This window comes from Pavona decussata, unplaced genomic scaffold (assembly GCF_977016875.1).
Source record: "Pavona decussata unplaced genomic scaffold, jaPavDecu1.1 SCAFFOLD_184, whole genome shotgun sequence".
Lineage (NCBI taxonomy): Eukaryota > Metazoa > Cnidaria > Anthozoa > Scleractinia > Agariciidae > Pavona > Pavona decussata.
Genome location: NW_028145593.1, coordinates 1,463,622 through 1,478,847, shown reverse-complemented (window position 1 = coordinate 1,478,847; position 15,226 = coordinate 1,463,622). Strand labels below are relative to the sequence as shown.

At 37.4% G+C, this 15,226-nt stretch overlaps 3 protein-coding genes across 4 annotated transcripts in view; 1 reads left to right on the top strand and 2 right to left on the bottom strand.

The window, feature by feature from the left end:
- LOC146462844 (uncharacterized) overlaps positions 1-15,226 on the bottom strand; it is a 239,352-nt gene that overhangs the window by 10,653 nt on the left and 213,473 nt on the right. The gene's annotated exons all lie outside the window — the stretch shown is intronic.
- Positions 166-2,281, top strand: LOC146462856 (uncharacterized). The gene is made up of 2 exons (XM_085085093.1): positions 166-513; positions 918-2,281. The coding sequence occupies exons 1-2, from the start codon at positions 249-251 to the stop codon at positions 2,210-2,212; spliced, it is 1,560 nt and encodes a 519-aa protein (XP_084941219.1). The 5' UTR covers positions 166-248; the 3' UTR covers positions 2,213-2,281.
- Positions 2,293-4,464, bottom strand: LOC146462855 (uncharacterized). Its single transcript, XM_085085092.1, has one exon. The coding sequence runs from the start codon at positions 4,324-4,326 to the stop codon at positions 2,506-2,508; it is 1,821 nt and encodes a 606-aa protein (XP_084941218.1). The 5' UTR covers positions 4,327-4,464; the 3' UTR covers positions 2,293-2,505.

Here is a 15,226-nt window from a genome sequence, read left to right as displayed (position 1 = left end):
AGTGATCATAAGAGGATGATTACTCTTCAGGTCCATTATTCAGAGCACATTATTTTTCTAGAAACTAGCCAGGATCAATAGCCCTTTTTACAGTTCCCAGCGCCATCTTGGAATAGTAACCGCCCAGACACCACATCGAGGCTCGCGTTGAGTCGTATCTTCGCACGTGGTGTGTTTATGAGAACAAAGGACGCTTTCCCTTGCTTTTCTTCGCTGTTTTTGTCGTTTCTTTGATATTTGATTGGATTATGTCGTCTTCGAAGAAAAGAGGTAAACATTGTGCCGTTTTTGGCTGTAACAACAGCTATTATAATGACGAAGGGCTCTTCGGTGGCTATCATTTCTTCACATTCCCCACGAGCCCCAAGCGAAGAAATCGCTGGTGTAATCTCATTAAGAGGCAACATGGAAGAGATGGCTTTACCGTAACAAGTTCAACTGTAGTTTGCAATGAACATTTTAAGCAGGAGGACATTGTGAGAAAGTTGTCAGGCCGCTGGGACTTGAAGAAAGGTTTGTGAAATATACATCAACCTTATAGCAATAATGATATGCATATCACCTTTCAGTGCAGGTGCCATTACATTTTGCTCAATCTTTTTTTTCTTTTTATCTTATTTGCAAAGCTTAATATAATGATAGGGCTATTGAGCTCATGAATAATGATTATTAATGATTATAAGTGCTTTGTTTTTTAGTGACTGTAGTATTTCGATAGCAATTGATGTTCAGTCCTTCTTTGTCCAGTCTCTTTTTTATCAAAGATAATCCTAGTGTTGTGTGAATAAATAGCTTGCAGTCAACAATGAGTTTCACTGAGGACACCGGACCCGAGCACTGTGTTATTGTTATCAATGTACATGTATTTTTATTATAACTATTTCATATTGTAAAAAATTACACCTTTCAATCAAAAGGTGCTGAGCCATCGCAGTTTTCATGGACCTCACAAAAAAAAACCCGTAAAGCCCCTGTTGAACGAGTAACAAGCACAGCAGTTTCTGCAGAGGAAATGGATGTAGAAGATTCATTCGAAGAGTCCTCAAATCTATCACTGCCTTTGGAAACAGTTTCAGCAGCAAGTGATCAAGCTTCGCCTTCATTCACTGTTGATCAGGATCATGCTGACGCCTCTGATAATGGTGTTATCAGACAACTGCAACAACAGATTACTTTGCTGGAACTAAAACTAGCCGATTGTGAAGAAAGTTTGAGAGAAGTGAAAAGTGAAAATGAGATTCTGCTAAGCCGTCAATTTTCCTTAGAGAAAATAAAGGATGATAACTCAGCCATCTTATTTTACACAGGGTTTCCATCGTATGAGGCACTGATAAGTTTTTTTAAATATATTGAGCCAAAATTAGAAAAGATGCAGTACTGGAAGGGAGAGCGTCTTGTGAAAGGGAGTCAGCCTTATCAAGAGGATGAAAATCGCAAAAAACCAGGACCCTCTAGGAAACTATCATTTCTAGATGAATTTCTGTTAGTACTGATTCGGCTGAAGGCTGGCTTATTTGTACAGGACCTCGCAGACAGATTTGGTGTAAGCATCAGCCTTGTGTCAAGGATTTGTATTACGTGGATTAATTTATTGTACTATGAACTCAAAGATATTTTCCCTTTCCCAACCCAAGAGTTGGTGCGCAAAAATATGCCAGAAGAATTTGCTGAATTTGCAACAACCAGAATAATTTTGGACTGCACTGAGCTTTTCATTCAGCGTCCATCTGCAATGCTTGCACAGTCAGAAACGTGGTCTGGTTACAAGCACCACAACACTTGGAAGCTACTAGTGGGAGTCACACCAAATGGCCAAGTGTCTTTTCTTTCAGACCTTTGGGGTGGACGAGTGTCTGATAAACAAATAACTCGAGAAAGTGGAGTGCTGGATTTAATTGAAAGTGGAGACAATATCATGGTTGACCGTGGCTTTGACATAAAGGACATTGTGCCCGAGGGTGTCACAGTCAATATGCCACCCTTTTTAGCGGGACGCAATCAACTAACTGCAGCAGAGACAGAGGAAACAATGACCATTGCCTCTGTACGGATCCATGTGGAAAGAGCAATTGGTCGGATAAAGACTTACCACATTTTAGATGGTAATCTGCCCAATACGCTTAGCCCCTATGCGACGCAGATAGCAACAGTATGTGGACTTCTTACAAACTTCCTTCCGCCTTTGCTAACACCTGCTAATCCGAAACCATAGTTGTCGCTATTGGTGACTTAACTGCCATGTTTCTTGTTGAAGAAGTTAGTGTCTGATAGCCCGGAGCTAGTGGATTCTGTTTTTAACTGGCCCAATGGGCAAGTGAGGTTTTTTGAGGAATTCACATTACAGAAGTACTGTCAAATCAATATGCTCATCAAAACCTTTTTGGGGCCTAGTTGAAATGATGTTTTGGCCAGTAAATGTTAGTTTCAGCTTGCCCGAATGACAAGCTGTAGAAATAACTTTCTTTGCACCCTGAATATGAATAAACTTTCAGATCAATGTAAAGCTTATACTTGTCTTTCAAATCTTAATTTTAAACCAGTTCTGCTGCAGCTATAGTGGCCAAATGGTTGCCACCCACCATGGAGGTAGAGAAGCTTTCCCCTCTGCACTCGTTTGGTAAGAAGCTCAGGGAAAAGAGCCCTTCTGTAAAAGAAATCAATCTTAGGCAGGCAGTCACTGGACCAAGTGTTGTCTGAGTAAAAGTTCTCTAAAAACAGTGGTTTATCTTCTCCAAAATAAACTGTGAGAATGATCCCTTGTAGATCTAAGTCAGAACAGTAGAGCTGTCCTTGAATTTGCAAATAATAATCATGATTCCGTTTGAGTCTCACCGTTCCATCACCAATTTTCTCCAGAAAAAAATTTTTGGTTTTGCATGCCTCTTCTACAGTCATTCCTGCTTTGCTGAAGGGAGATTTAATTTCCATTCCCCATTTTTCTTCTGTATCTTTGAAGGTGACAATTCTGTCAATGCTAGCTCCCAAGTATGGTTTCTCCTTAGACACCAATAATCCAACCTCTTCAACTTTAACATTGACACCGTTTTTTCTCATTTCCTTAATATACAAGTTCACTGCCTTTGGTTCACATTCAATGCCATATTGAAGAGCATCTGTTGTGAAGTTTGAGTAGAGGATTGACTTTAATTTATTTGAAGGCTCCACTTTGGTCTTGGCAGCTTTTCCAAAATTTGAAGCTGTTAAGAGAGTTTTCCTTTTTTCAAACCAAAGACTGTTTTTGTTTTGTCCGCGTGTCAGTCTCTCTGTCTCCTGGATCTCTTCCTGGGTAATTGCTAAGTTAGAGACGTGTTCATCAACCATGTATTTGAAGTGCTTCGAAGCTATATCATAGTTATCATTAAAGGGTACGCCCTCTGGTTTCTCTTTCTCTTCAGGGTCAGGCTCTTCTAAGCATTTTGACTTAATGTCATGAAATAAAAAAAAAGAACTAGCAGGGAGACTGTTTTGAAGACCTGTACAAAAGGTCTTAAAATGTTTTTCATCCGTCGTTCGCTGGTTTGGCGCTCTTGGATCAAATTTTATAATCTTCGGTTGGAGACGAATATTTTTCTTCCCAAATCGTATCTTTCTGATCAGAACCTGGTCAAGTGGCTTTGCTGCAACACTTTGGTTACGAGGCACAACCCAAACAGACAGCCGCGATGTGCAGGTCAGAGGTTCGGCATGTTTTTGTAATCCTCTTCTCGTAAAATCTTCAGCAGCAAACAACACGCCTCCTACGTGGTTGCATTTACCTTTTCCATTTAAGCCAAGCCCGGCCGGACACGTGCACGCCGCTCGCAATATGTCACATTGAGGTGAGAACTCTACTATAACTCTATACGGATTCTTCTTCATAGATGGAAGAACGCTAGCTTTGACATAGGTCTTGCCTTGGTAAACTTTACTCTCCAGTCGTTTTACGTTTCCCTCAAAGAAAAATTGGTAAGATTTCAACTTTTTATAATTTGTACCCTTAAGCACGATATGGCGGTACTTGCGTGTAGATACAACGAGGTAGTCGTACAGCTGGATAAAGTTAAGTTCTGGCAGCTGACGCAGGTCCGTAGACCATCCAAGAGCAGAAATCCGTCTAAGTGTGTCTTCGTATTCAAAGTGGCCACTATTATCCGCATTTTCTTCGACATTTTCGGCCGGCCTCACCACGTTCCGCACAAGCAAAGCGTAAACTTTTAGGACTAAGTCCGCCTTTGTTCCGCCCGCTCTTTCAGAATTACACTTCAAAATATCCCTTAGTTCTTTCACTTTCAGCTTCTGAATATCTTCCAGCGTCGTGATTTCCTTGTCTTTGTATTTTATGACCATTTAGAGTGAAAAGAAATAACCAAAATATACGAACGTGTGAGCAAAACAGCTGTGATTTCACTCTGTTTATGTTTTGCGGGTCAACGCGAGCCTCGATGTGGTGTTTGCGCGGTTACTATTTCAAAATGGCGCCGGGAACTGTAAAAAAGGCTAATGGATACAGCTCTCTGTACACAACTAGTGAATAAAGTTTACAGGAAGTTTAGATGCACCTTTGATGAGTCAGCAGGATTTTTTGTAAATTTCTTGGAACCAATTTCTATGCAAATAATATCTGTAGAAGAAATAAAAAAGCAATATAATGCTGAATTCAAAAGATGCAAGTTTTAATTATTATTTTTATTATTATTATTATTATTATTATTATCATTATTATTATTATTATTATTATTATTATTATTATTATTATTATTATTAACCGCCGATCGGTTGGCTCAGTTGGTAGAGCACCGGACTACCGTGCGGGAGGTCGCGAGTTCAAACACCGGCCGGACCACCACTCATGGTCTTTAAATAACTGAGGAGAAAGTGCTGCCTTTGCTCTGATATCTGCAAATGGTTAGACTTTCTAGTCTTCTCGGATGAGGACGATAAAACGTAGGACCCGTCTCACACACACTTTCATGTTCATAACCTTGTGGGACGTTAAAGAACCCACACACTAATCGAAAAGAGTAGGGCATGGAGTTCCCGGTGTGCTGGTCTGGTCTTTGTGTCTGCAATAGTTGGGGGTTAGTTTGCAAGGAACTACAAAAGTTCTGTTTCTTTCCCTCATCACACTTAGTGACGAATTTGACTAAAACTATTAAATTATTATTTATTATTACTATCATTATCAATTTTTTTGTATTTTTGTTGTTGTTGTTGTTCTTTTACACCTAAGAAAGAAAAAAAAAAAGAAAACAAGTGACAACAATAAGGGAACCCCACCAGTGTGCATGCCTGTTTGTGTGTGCCCGCGGTCCTCCTGGGTCATAAAAAAAGTTCCTTGGAACATACGTCCAGGGTCCACACTTTTGCTTTCACCTTGCATTATAAAATCACGCTTTACAGGATAAGGCAGTTTGCTTCTTGCCCAACCCGTTACCTATATGCATATGGCCAGTTTTTTTTTTCTGTCCACTAAATTGTGTTAACTTTAAGGTGGCCGAACACAGTTTGCGCGCGCTTGATGGCTTCATTCTTTAATGATGATAGTAAGCGCGCGCTAGGGTTGTGGTAAGCAAAATATGGCGTCGATAAAGTGATCCCTTAATTTTATATCAAATTGATCACAAAGTTAAGTTTTGTGCTTAAAATAATCCAGTGTATCGTTCGTGACCCTTTTTCTTTCATCACCGAACAAAGAAAGCGATTTCACGAAGAGCTAAACCTTTTTGCACGCTTGTAATCTTTTCTGTGAAAACCCAATTAAAAGCCACGCATGCGCATTTGACCAAAAAATTGTGACTGGTTGTGTTAATGGAAATGAACTGTTTTCTCAGGAACCGCTCGTTAGAATTTCGTGAAATTTAGCAATATAGTAGTTCTTTAAGAGCCTAACCCGCCTGCAAACAAAAATCCAAATCTGACAGAGGGTATCTTCACAAAACATTAAAGTGCAAAACGGATATTTACAGAAGATCCCTCTGTTAAAGTTTCATGAAAGCAGTGTCATTATGTCAGTATTTTGTGAGTTTTTCTAGAGACAAAAAATGGAAAGAATCTAACGAGTGCATTTTCTAAAAATTAAGGAAAACTATTGTTTGTAGACGGTCAATAGCTCGCTGCATTGCCATGGCAACGGGACCTAGCTCAACAACAAGTATCAAAATTCATTTCTTTTTAGTTGATCTTGCACCACACCAATTTCGGGCACCCAGAAGAACGTAGTTTCCAAATAACGCTTACTAACACCTGCATACTTTAAAACTGTGTTCGGCCACCTTAAGTTAATGTAAAGTTTCCTTCAGCCGCCATCATTTAGCTGATTGGCAGAAGTAATTAAAGACTGCATGATCAGGGTTTAAGGGGAGCTGTTAGACAGTGATGCATCTTGTGGGCCAAGTGCACTCCATTGATGCCCATTACCACCCTTCAACTCTCAAGTATTTACTCAATATCAATCTTGCATGGAATAAATACTTTACCTGAACATATTTTAAGGACATTTAAAAATTCTTCATTGTCCTGAAAAAAAAAAACATAAATAAAGATGCAAGACTCTATCTAACAGCTCTAAAAGTGGAATTCCCAATAATAATTTATGATTGTCATTATTGGAAAAAACATAAAGAGCTAAATTGAGATCTTTAGAATAATAACATCTGAATACACAAGATAACAATCTTCAGCTACAACTAGTTGCAAAAAGACTTGAGACACTGTAACATATTTGGCCTTAAATGAAGTTGCCGTGATCACGTGCTTTCCATTCCCCCTCCCCCCCTTATCAATGTTGTTAGCAATGCAAGATGACGCTCAAAATTTGGAGGAACAACTTTGTATGGAGGGGAGGGAGGGGGGTACTGTCATGTCTCACAGATTTATGAGCGGCAGCAATTTGAAGTGGTAAAGGGCGATTTTTGGTTGGAGTGTCTCACTATTTTTGCAACTGGTTCTAGCTCTATTGTGGTAACAACTCACTGAGATACTTCAAGGTGGGACGGTCGTTATCACTTCAGTTCACAAGTAACAAAAAAAATGTGACGACTACTGCACGTCCAAAATAATCCAACTACTACTTTTATGGCTAAGTCTTGACTGTTCTGTGTTCTGCATCACTTTTGATTTTCCATTCATTAAAGTATCTTTACAAAAACAAGCAACATGAACATAGTAAAATGATACAGTTCTGTATGTATTTTTCAATAATTTTTTAAAGACAGCAATATGAACAGAGTATTATTTTCAATGCACTTTCTATGTTATCTGTACAATAAAGTGATCATAAGAGGATGATTACTCTTCAGGTCCATTATTCAGAGCACATTATTTTTCTAGAAACGTACTAGCCAGGATCAATGGATACAGCTCTCTGTACTCAACTAGTGAATAAAGTTTACAGGAAGTTTTAACGCACCTTTGATGAGTCAGCAGGATTTTTTGTAAATTTCTTGGAACCAATTTCTATGAAAATAAGATCTGTAAAAGAAAGAAAAAAGCAATATAATGCTGAATTCAAAAGATGCAAGGTTTAATTATTATTTTTATTATTTTTTTTTATTATTATCATTTTTATTATTATTATTATTATTATTATTATTATTATTATTATTATTATTATTCTTATTCTTATTAACCACCGATCGGTTGGCTCAGTTGGTAGAGCACCGGACTACCGTGCGGGAGGTCGCGAGTTCAAACACCGGCCGGACAATCACTCATGGTCTTTAAAGAACTGAGGAGAAAGTGCTGCCTTTGCTCTGATATCTGCAAATGGTTAGACTTTCTAGTCTTCTCGGATAAGGACGATAAACCGTAGGACCCGTCTCACACACACTTCCATGTTCATAACCTTGTGGGGCGTTAAAGAACCCAAACACTAGAAAACTAAAAGAGTAGGGCATGGAGTTCTCGGTGTGCTGGTCTGGTCTTTGTGTCTGCAATAGTTGGGGGTCAGTTTGCAAGGAACCACAAAAGTTCTGTTTCTTTCCCTCATCACACTTAGTGACGAATTTGACTAAAACTATTAAATTATTATTTATTATTACTATCATTATCAATTTTTTGTATTTTTGTTGTTGTTGTTGTTCTTTTACACCTAAGGAAGAAAAAAAAAAAGAAAACAAGTGACAACAATAAGGTAACCCACCAGTGTGCATGCCTGTTTGTGTGTGCCCGCGGTCCTCCTGGGTCATAAAAAAAGTTCCTTAATTGGAACATACGTCCAGGGTCCACACTTTTGCTTTCACCTTGCATTATAAAATCACGCTTTACAGGATAAGGCAGTTTGCTTCTTGCCCAACCCCTTACCTATATGGCCAGTTTTTTTTTCTGTCCACTAAATTGTGTTAACTTTAAGTTAATGTAAAGTTTCCTTCAGCCGCCATCATTTAGCTGATTGGCAGAAGTAATTAAAGACTGCATGATCAGGGTTTAAGGGGAGCTGTTAGACAGTGATGCATCTTGTGGGCCAAGTGCACCCCATTGATGCCCATTACCACCCTTCAACTCTCAAGTATTTACTCAATATCAATCATGCACTGAATCAATACTTTACCTGAACATATCTTAAGGACATTTATAAATTCTTCATTGTCCTGAAAAAAAAAAATAAATAAATAAAGATGCAAGACTCTATCTAACAGCTCTAAAAGTGGAATTCCCAATAATAATTGATGATTGTCATTATTGGAAAAAACATAAAGAGCTAAATTGAGATCTTTAGAATAATAACGTCTGAATACACAAGATAACAATCAGTTGATAGTTTTAAGAAAATTTTGCCCTCTAAAGTTATAAACACGTAATCGCAATGAGTCCTCGTAGAATTATTAGGATTAATTTTCACTTGTGTTTTCAAAGTTTTTGCAAATTGCCCCCGTCGCTGCGCGACTCGGGCAATTTACAAAAACTTTGAAAATACGTGTGAAAATTAATCCTTAATTCGATCTACTCGGCCTCATGATGCGATTACATAAATTATACTTAATCTTGACTGTTCTGTGTTCTGTGTCACTTTTGATTTTCCGTGCATTAAAAAATGAAATATTTGTTTACAAATAGAGTTTTTATGTCCCTACGCGAGAAGTTGTGTTAATCATTTAATTAATATGAATTTTAGACAAAAATGAGTAATTATCAATTCAGGACAGGGTGAGTGGTTGGGGGCAATCCTTTGTACCCCCTATATAGAGCGCATTGTCGATCACGTGGGGACGCGGAGTTATGTGCCATTCTGCCTCGCTACTTCAGTGTGAAAGGAGTTCCAAATTGTCTTGCAGGGGCAGCAGTTTCAACCTCTTTTTAAGTTAGAGGTTACTTGTACATGTCTTTCATGGGCAGCATAGATTGGCACTAAATCAAGTTATTGCGTTGACCAGCAGTATTTCTATAAAGAGGGGTTTTAAATTGTCTTGCAGGGGCAGCAGTTTTTAATCCCTCATTTCTTTTATATATGGCGTACTTGTGTAATTGTCTTGCTGGGGCAGCATGCATAATAGTACTCTCAGATTGTTAACTTGCCATGTTAAACAAATTAATGTATAGAACTTTTCTTGACCAGAAATATTTCTATAGAGGTTTCAAGTTATCTTCATGGGCAGCAGTTTCAATCCCTCATTTCATTTAGCAGTTAATTACTTGTGTATGTCTTGCAGGGGGCAGCATACAATAAGTATCTTTATTCCTTAGCCACCAAATTTGGTACTGTTCTTGTTTTCAGTGGGTAACGCATTGCCTGGGGTGTGGCTGCATCATTGCTTTTACAATGATGCTTTTGGCCTTTTTGTGCCCTCACCTTTACTGAGCTGAATATTTTTATGTAGCCAATATGGTGAAAGTATTTTTGATAAACTTATTTTGTACACTAGTTATGTGATTCTGTTTATTACAATTAAAGCGGCTGCATGGGCTTTTCCCATAGCCATTTTGACCCATATGGCATTTGTGTTTTTACTGCCCAGTAAACAGCGCTCGATCAGCCGATGCAGTACCCCAGTTTTTAGTAATATAAGCAAGGGAAGGACATACAGTATATGTTTACATAAACAAGCAACATGAACATAGCACAATGATACAGTAAATAAATGTATTTTTCATTATTTTTTTTAGAAGTAAAGACAGCAATATGAACAGAGATTTATTTTCAATTCACTTTCTATGTTACCTGTACAATAAAGTGATCATAAGAGAATGATTACTCTTCAGGTCCATTAATTAGAGCACGTTATTTTTTCTAGAAACTAGCCAGGATCACTGGAGTACAGTTCTCTGTACTCAATTAGTGAATAAAGTTTACAAGAAGTTTTAACACACCTTTGAATCAGCAGTATTTTTTGTCAATTTCTCTGAATCAATGTTATTGCAAATATAAAGACATGCTTTATTATCTGTAGAAGAAATAAAAAGCAGTAATTATAATGCTGAATTAAAAAGATGTTCTTTTACACCTAAGGAAGAAAAAAAAAAAGAAAACAAGTGACAACAATAAGGGAACCCCACCAGTGTGCATGCCTGTTTGTGTGTACCCGCGGTCCTCCTGGGTCATAAAAAAAGTTCCTTGGAACATACGTCCAGGGTCCACACTTTTGCTTTCACCTTGCATTATAAAATCACGCTTTACAGGATAAGGCAGTTTGCTTCTTGCCCAACCCCTTACCTATATGGCCAGTTTTTTTTTCTGTCCACTAAATTGTGTTAACTTTAAGTTAATGTAAAGTTTCCTTCAGCCGCCATCATTTAGCTGATTGGCAGAAGTAATTAAAGACTGCATGATCAGGGTTTAAGGGGAGCTGTTAGACAGTGATGCATCTTGTGGGCCAAGTGCACCCCATTGATGCCCATTACCACCCTTCAACTCTCAAGTATTTACTCAATATCAATCATGCACTGAATCAATACTTTACCTGAACATATCTTAAGGACATTTAAAAATTCTTCATTGTCCTGAAAAAAAAAAAATAAATAAAGATGCAAGACTCTATCTAACAGCTCTAAAAGTGGAATTCCCAATAATAATTGATGATTGTCATTATTGGAAAAAACATAAAGAGCTAAATTGAGATCTTTAGAATAATAACGTCTGAATACACAAGATAACAATCAGTTGATAGTTTTAAGAAAATTTTGCCCTCTAAAGTTATAAACACGTAATCGCAATGAGTCCTCGTAGAATTATTAGGATTAATTTTCACTTGTGTTTTCAAAGTTTTTGCAAATTGCCCCCGTCGCTGCGCGACTCGGGCAATTTACAAAAACTTTGAAAATACGTGTGAAAATTAATCCTTAATTCGATCTACTCGGCCTCATGATGCGATTACATAAATTATACTTAATCTTGACTGTTCTGTGTTCTGTGTCACTTTTGATTTTCCGTGCATTAAAAAATGAAATATTTGTTTACAAATAGAGTTTTTATGTCCCTACGCGAGAAGTTGTGTTAATCATTTAATTAATATGAATTTTAGACAAAAATGAGTAATTATCAATTCAGGACAGGGTGAGTGGTTGGGGGCAATCCTTTGTACCCCCTATATAGAGCGCATTGTCGATCACGTGGGGACGCGGAGTTATGTGCCATTCTGCCTCGCTACTTCAGTGTGAAAGGAGTTCCAAATTGTCTTGCAGGGGCAGCAGTTTCAACCTCTTTTTAAGTTAGAGGTTACTTGTACATGTCTTTCATGGGCAGCATAGATTGGCACTAAATCAAGTTATTGCGTTGACCAGCAGTATTTCTATAAAGAGGGGTTTTAAATTGTCTTGCAGGGGCAGCAGTTTTTAATCCCTCATTTCTTTTATATATGGCGTACTTGTGTAATTGTCTTGCTGGGGCAGCATGCATAATAGTACTCTCAGATTGTTAACTTGCCATGTTAAACAAATTAATGTATAGAACTTTTCTTGACCAGAAATATTTCTATAGAGGTTTCAAGTTATCTTCATGGGCAGCAGTTTCAATCCCTCATTTCATTTAGCAGTTAATTACTTGTGTATGTCTTGCAGGGGGCAGCATACAATAAGTATCTTTATTCCTTAGCCACCAAATTTGGTACTGTTCTTGTTTTCAGTGGGTAACGCATTGCCTGGGGTGTGGCTGCATCATTGCTTTTACAATGATGCTTTTGGCCTTTTTGTGCCCTCACCTTTACTGAGCTGAATATTTTTATGTAGCCAATATGGTGAAAGTATTTTTGATAAACTTATTTTGTACACTAGTTATGTGATTCTGTTTATTACAATTAAAGCGGCTGCATGGGCTTTTCCCATAGCCATTTTGACCCATATGGCATTTGTGTTTTTACTGCCCAGTAAACAGCGCTCGATCAGCCGATGCAGTACCCCAGTTTTTAGTAATATAAGCAAGGGAAGGACATACAGTATATGTTTACATAAACAAGCAACATGAACATAGCACAATGATACAGTAAATAAATGTATTTTTCATTATTTTTTTTAGAAGTAAAGACAGCAATATGAACAGAGATTTATTTTCAATTCACTTTCTATGTTACCTGTACAATAAAGTGATCATAAGAGAATGATTACTCTTCAGGTCCATTAATTAGAGCACGTTATTTTTTCTAGAAACTAGCCAGGATCACTGGAGTACAGTTCTCTGTACTCAATTAGTGAATAAAGTTTACAAGAAGTTTTAACACACCTTTGAATCAGCAATATTTTTTGTCAATTTCTCTGAATCAATGTTATTGCAAATATAAAGACATGCTTTATTATCTGTAGAAGAAATAAAAAGCAGTAATTATAATGCTGAATTAAAAAGATGTTCTTTTACACCTAAGGAAGAAAAAAAAAAAGAAAACAAGTGACAACAATAAGGGAACCCCACCAGTGTGCATGCCTGTTTGTGTGTACCCGCGGTCCTCCTGGGTCATAAAAAAAGTTCCTTGGAACATACGTCCAGGGTCCACACTTTTGCTTTCACCTTGCATTATAAAATCACGCTTTACAGGATAAGGCAGTTTGCTTCTTGCCCAACCCCTTACCTATATGGCCAGTTTTTTTTTCTGTCCACTAAATTGTGTTAACTTTAAGTTAATGTAAAGTTTCCTTCAGCCGCCATCATTTAGCTGATTGGCAGAAGTAATTAAAGACTGCATGATCAGGGTTTAAGGGGAGCTGTTAGACAGTGATGCATCTTGTGGGCCAAGTGCACCCCATTGATGCCCATTACCACCCTTCAACTCTCAAGTATTTACTCAATATCAATCATGCACTGAATCAATACTTTACCTGAACATATCTTAAGGACATTTAAAAATTCTTCATTGTCCTGAAAAAAAAAAAAATAAATAAAGATGCAAGACTCTATCTAACAGCTCTAAAAGTGGAATTCCCAATAATAATTGATGATTGTCATTATTGGAAAAAACATAAAGAGCTAAATTGAGATCTTTAGAATAATAACGTCTGAATACACAAGATAACAATCAGTTGATAGTTTTAAGAAAATTTTGCCCTCTAAAGTTATAAACACGTAATCGCAATGAGTCCTCGTAGAATTATTAGGATTAATTTTCACTTGTGTTTTCAAAGTTTTTGCAAATTGCCCCCGTCGCTGCGCGACTCGGGCAATTTACAAAAACTTTGAAAATACGTGTGAAAATTAATCCTTAATTCGATCTACTCGGCCTCATGATGCGATTACATAAATTATACTTAATCTTGACTGTTCTGTGTTCTGTGTCACTTTTGATTTTCCGTGCATTAAAAAATGAAATATTTGTTTACAAATAGAGTTTTTATGTCCCTACGCGAGAAGTTGTGTTAATCATTTAATTAATATGAATTTTAGACAAAAATGAGTAATTATCAATTCAGGACAGGGTGAGTGGTTGGGGGCAATCCTTTGTACCCCCTATATAGAGCGCATTGTCGATCACGTGGGGACGCGTAGTTATGTGCCATTCTGCCTCGCTACTTCAGTGTGAAAGGAGTTCCAAATTGTCTTGCAGGGGCAGCAGTTTCAACCTCTTTTTAAGTTAGAGGTTACTTGTACATGTCTTTCATGGGCAGCATAGATTGGCACTAAATCAAGTTATTGCGTTGACCAGCAGTATTTCTATAAAGAGGGGTTTTAAATTGTCTTGCAGGGGCAGCAGTTTTTAATCCCTCATTTCTTTTATATATGGCGTACTTGTGTAATTGTCTTGCTGGGGCAGCATGCATAATAGTACTCTCAGATTGTTAACTTGCCATGTTAAACAAATTAATGTATAGAACTTTTCTTGACCAGAAATATTTCTATAGAGGTTTCAAGTTATCTTCATGGGCAGCAGTTTCAATCCCTCATTTCATTTAGCAGTTAATTACTTGTGTATGTCTTGCAGGGGGCAGCATACAATAAGTATCTTTATTCCTTAGCCACCAAATTTGGTACTGTTCTTGTTTTCAGTGGGTAATGCATTGCCTGGGGTGTGGCTGCATCATTGCTTTTACAATGATGCTTTTGGCCTTTTTGTGCCCTCACCTTTAATTTACTGAGCTGAATATTTTTATGTAGCCAATATGGTGAAAGTATTTTTGATAAACTTATTTTGTACACTAGTTATGTGATTCTGTTTATTACAATTAAAGCGGCTGCATGGGCTTTTCCCATAGCCATTTTGACCCATATGGCATTTGTGTTTTTACTGCCCAGTAAACAGCGCTCGATCAGCCGATGCAGTACCCCAGTTTTTAGTAATATAAGCAAGGGAAGGACATACAGTATATGTTTACATAAACAAGCAACATGAACATAGCACAATGATACAGTAAATAAATGTATTTTTCATTATTTTTTTTAGAAGTAAAGACAGCAATATGAACAGAGATTTATTTTCAATTCACTTTCTATGTTACCTGTACAATAAAGTGATCATAAGAGAATGATTACTCTTCAGGTCCATTAATTAGAGCACGTTATTTTTTCTAGAAACTAGCCAGGATCACTGGAGTACAGTTCTCTGTACTCAATTAGTGAATAAAGTTTACAAGAAGTTTTAACACACCTTTGAATCAGCAGTATTTTTTGTCAATTTCTCTGAATCAATGTTATTGCAAATATAAAGACATGCTTTATTATCTGTAGAAGAAATAAAAAGCAGTAATTATAATGCTGAATTAAAAAGATGTTCTTTTACACCTAAGGAAGAAAAAAAAAAAGAAAACAAGTGACAACAATAAGGGAACCCCACCAGTGTGCATGCCTGTTTGTGTGTACCCGCGGTCCTCCTGGGTCATAAAAAAAGTTCCTTGG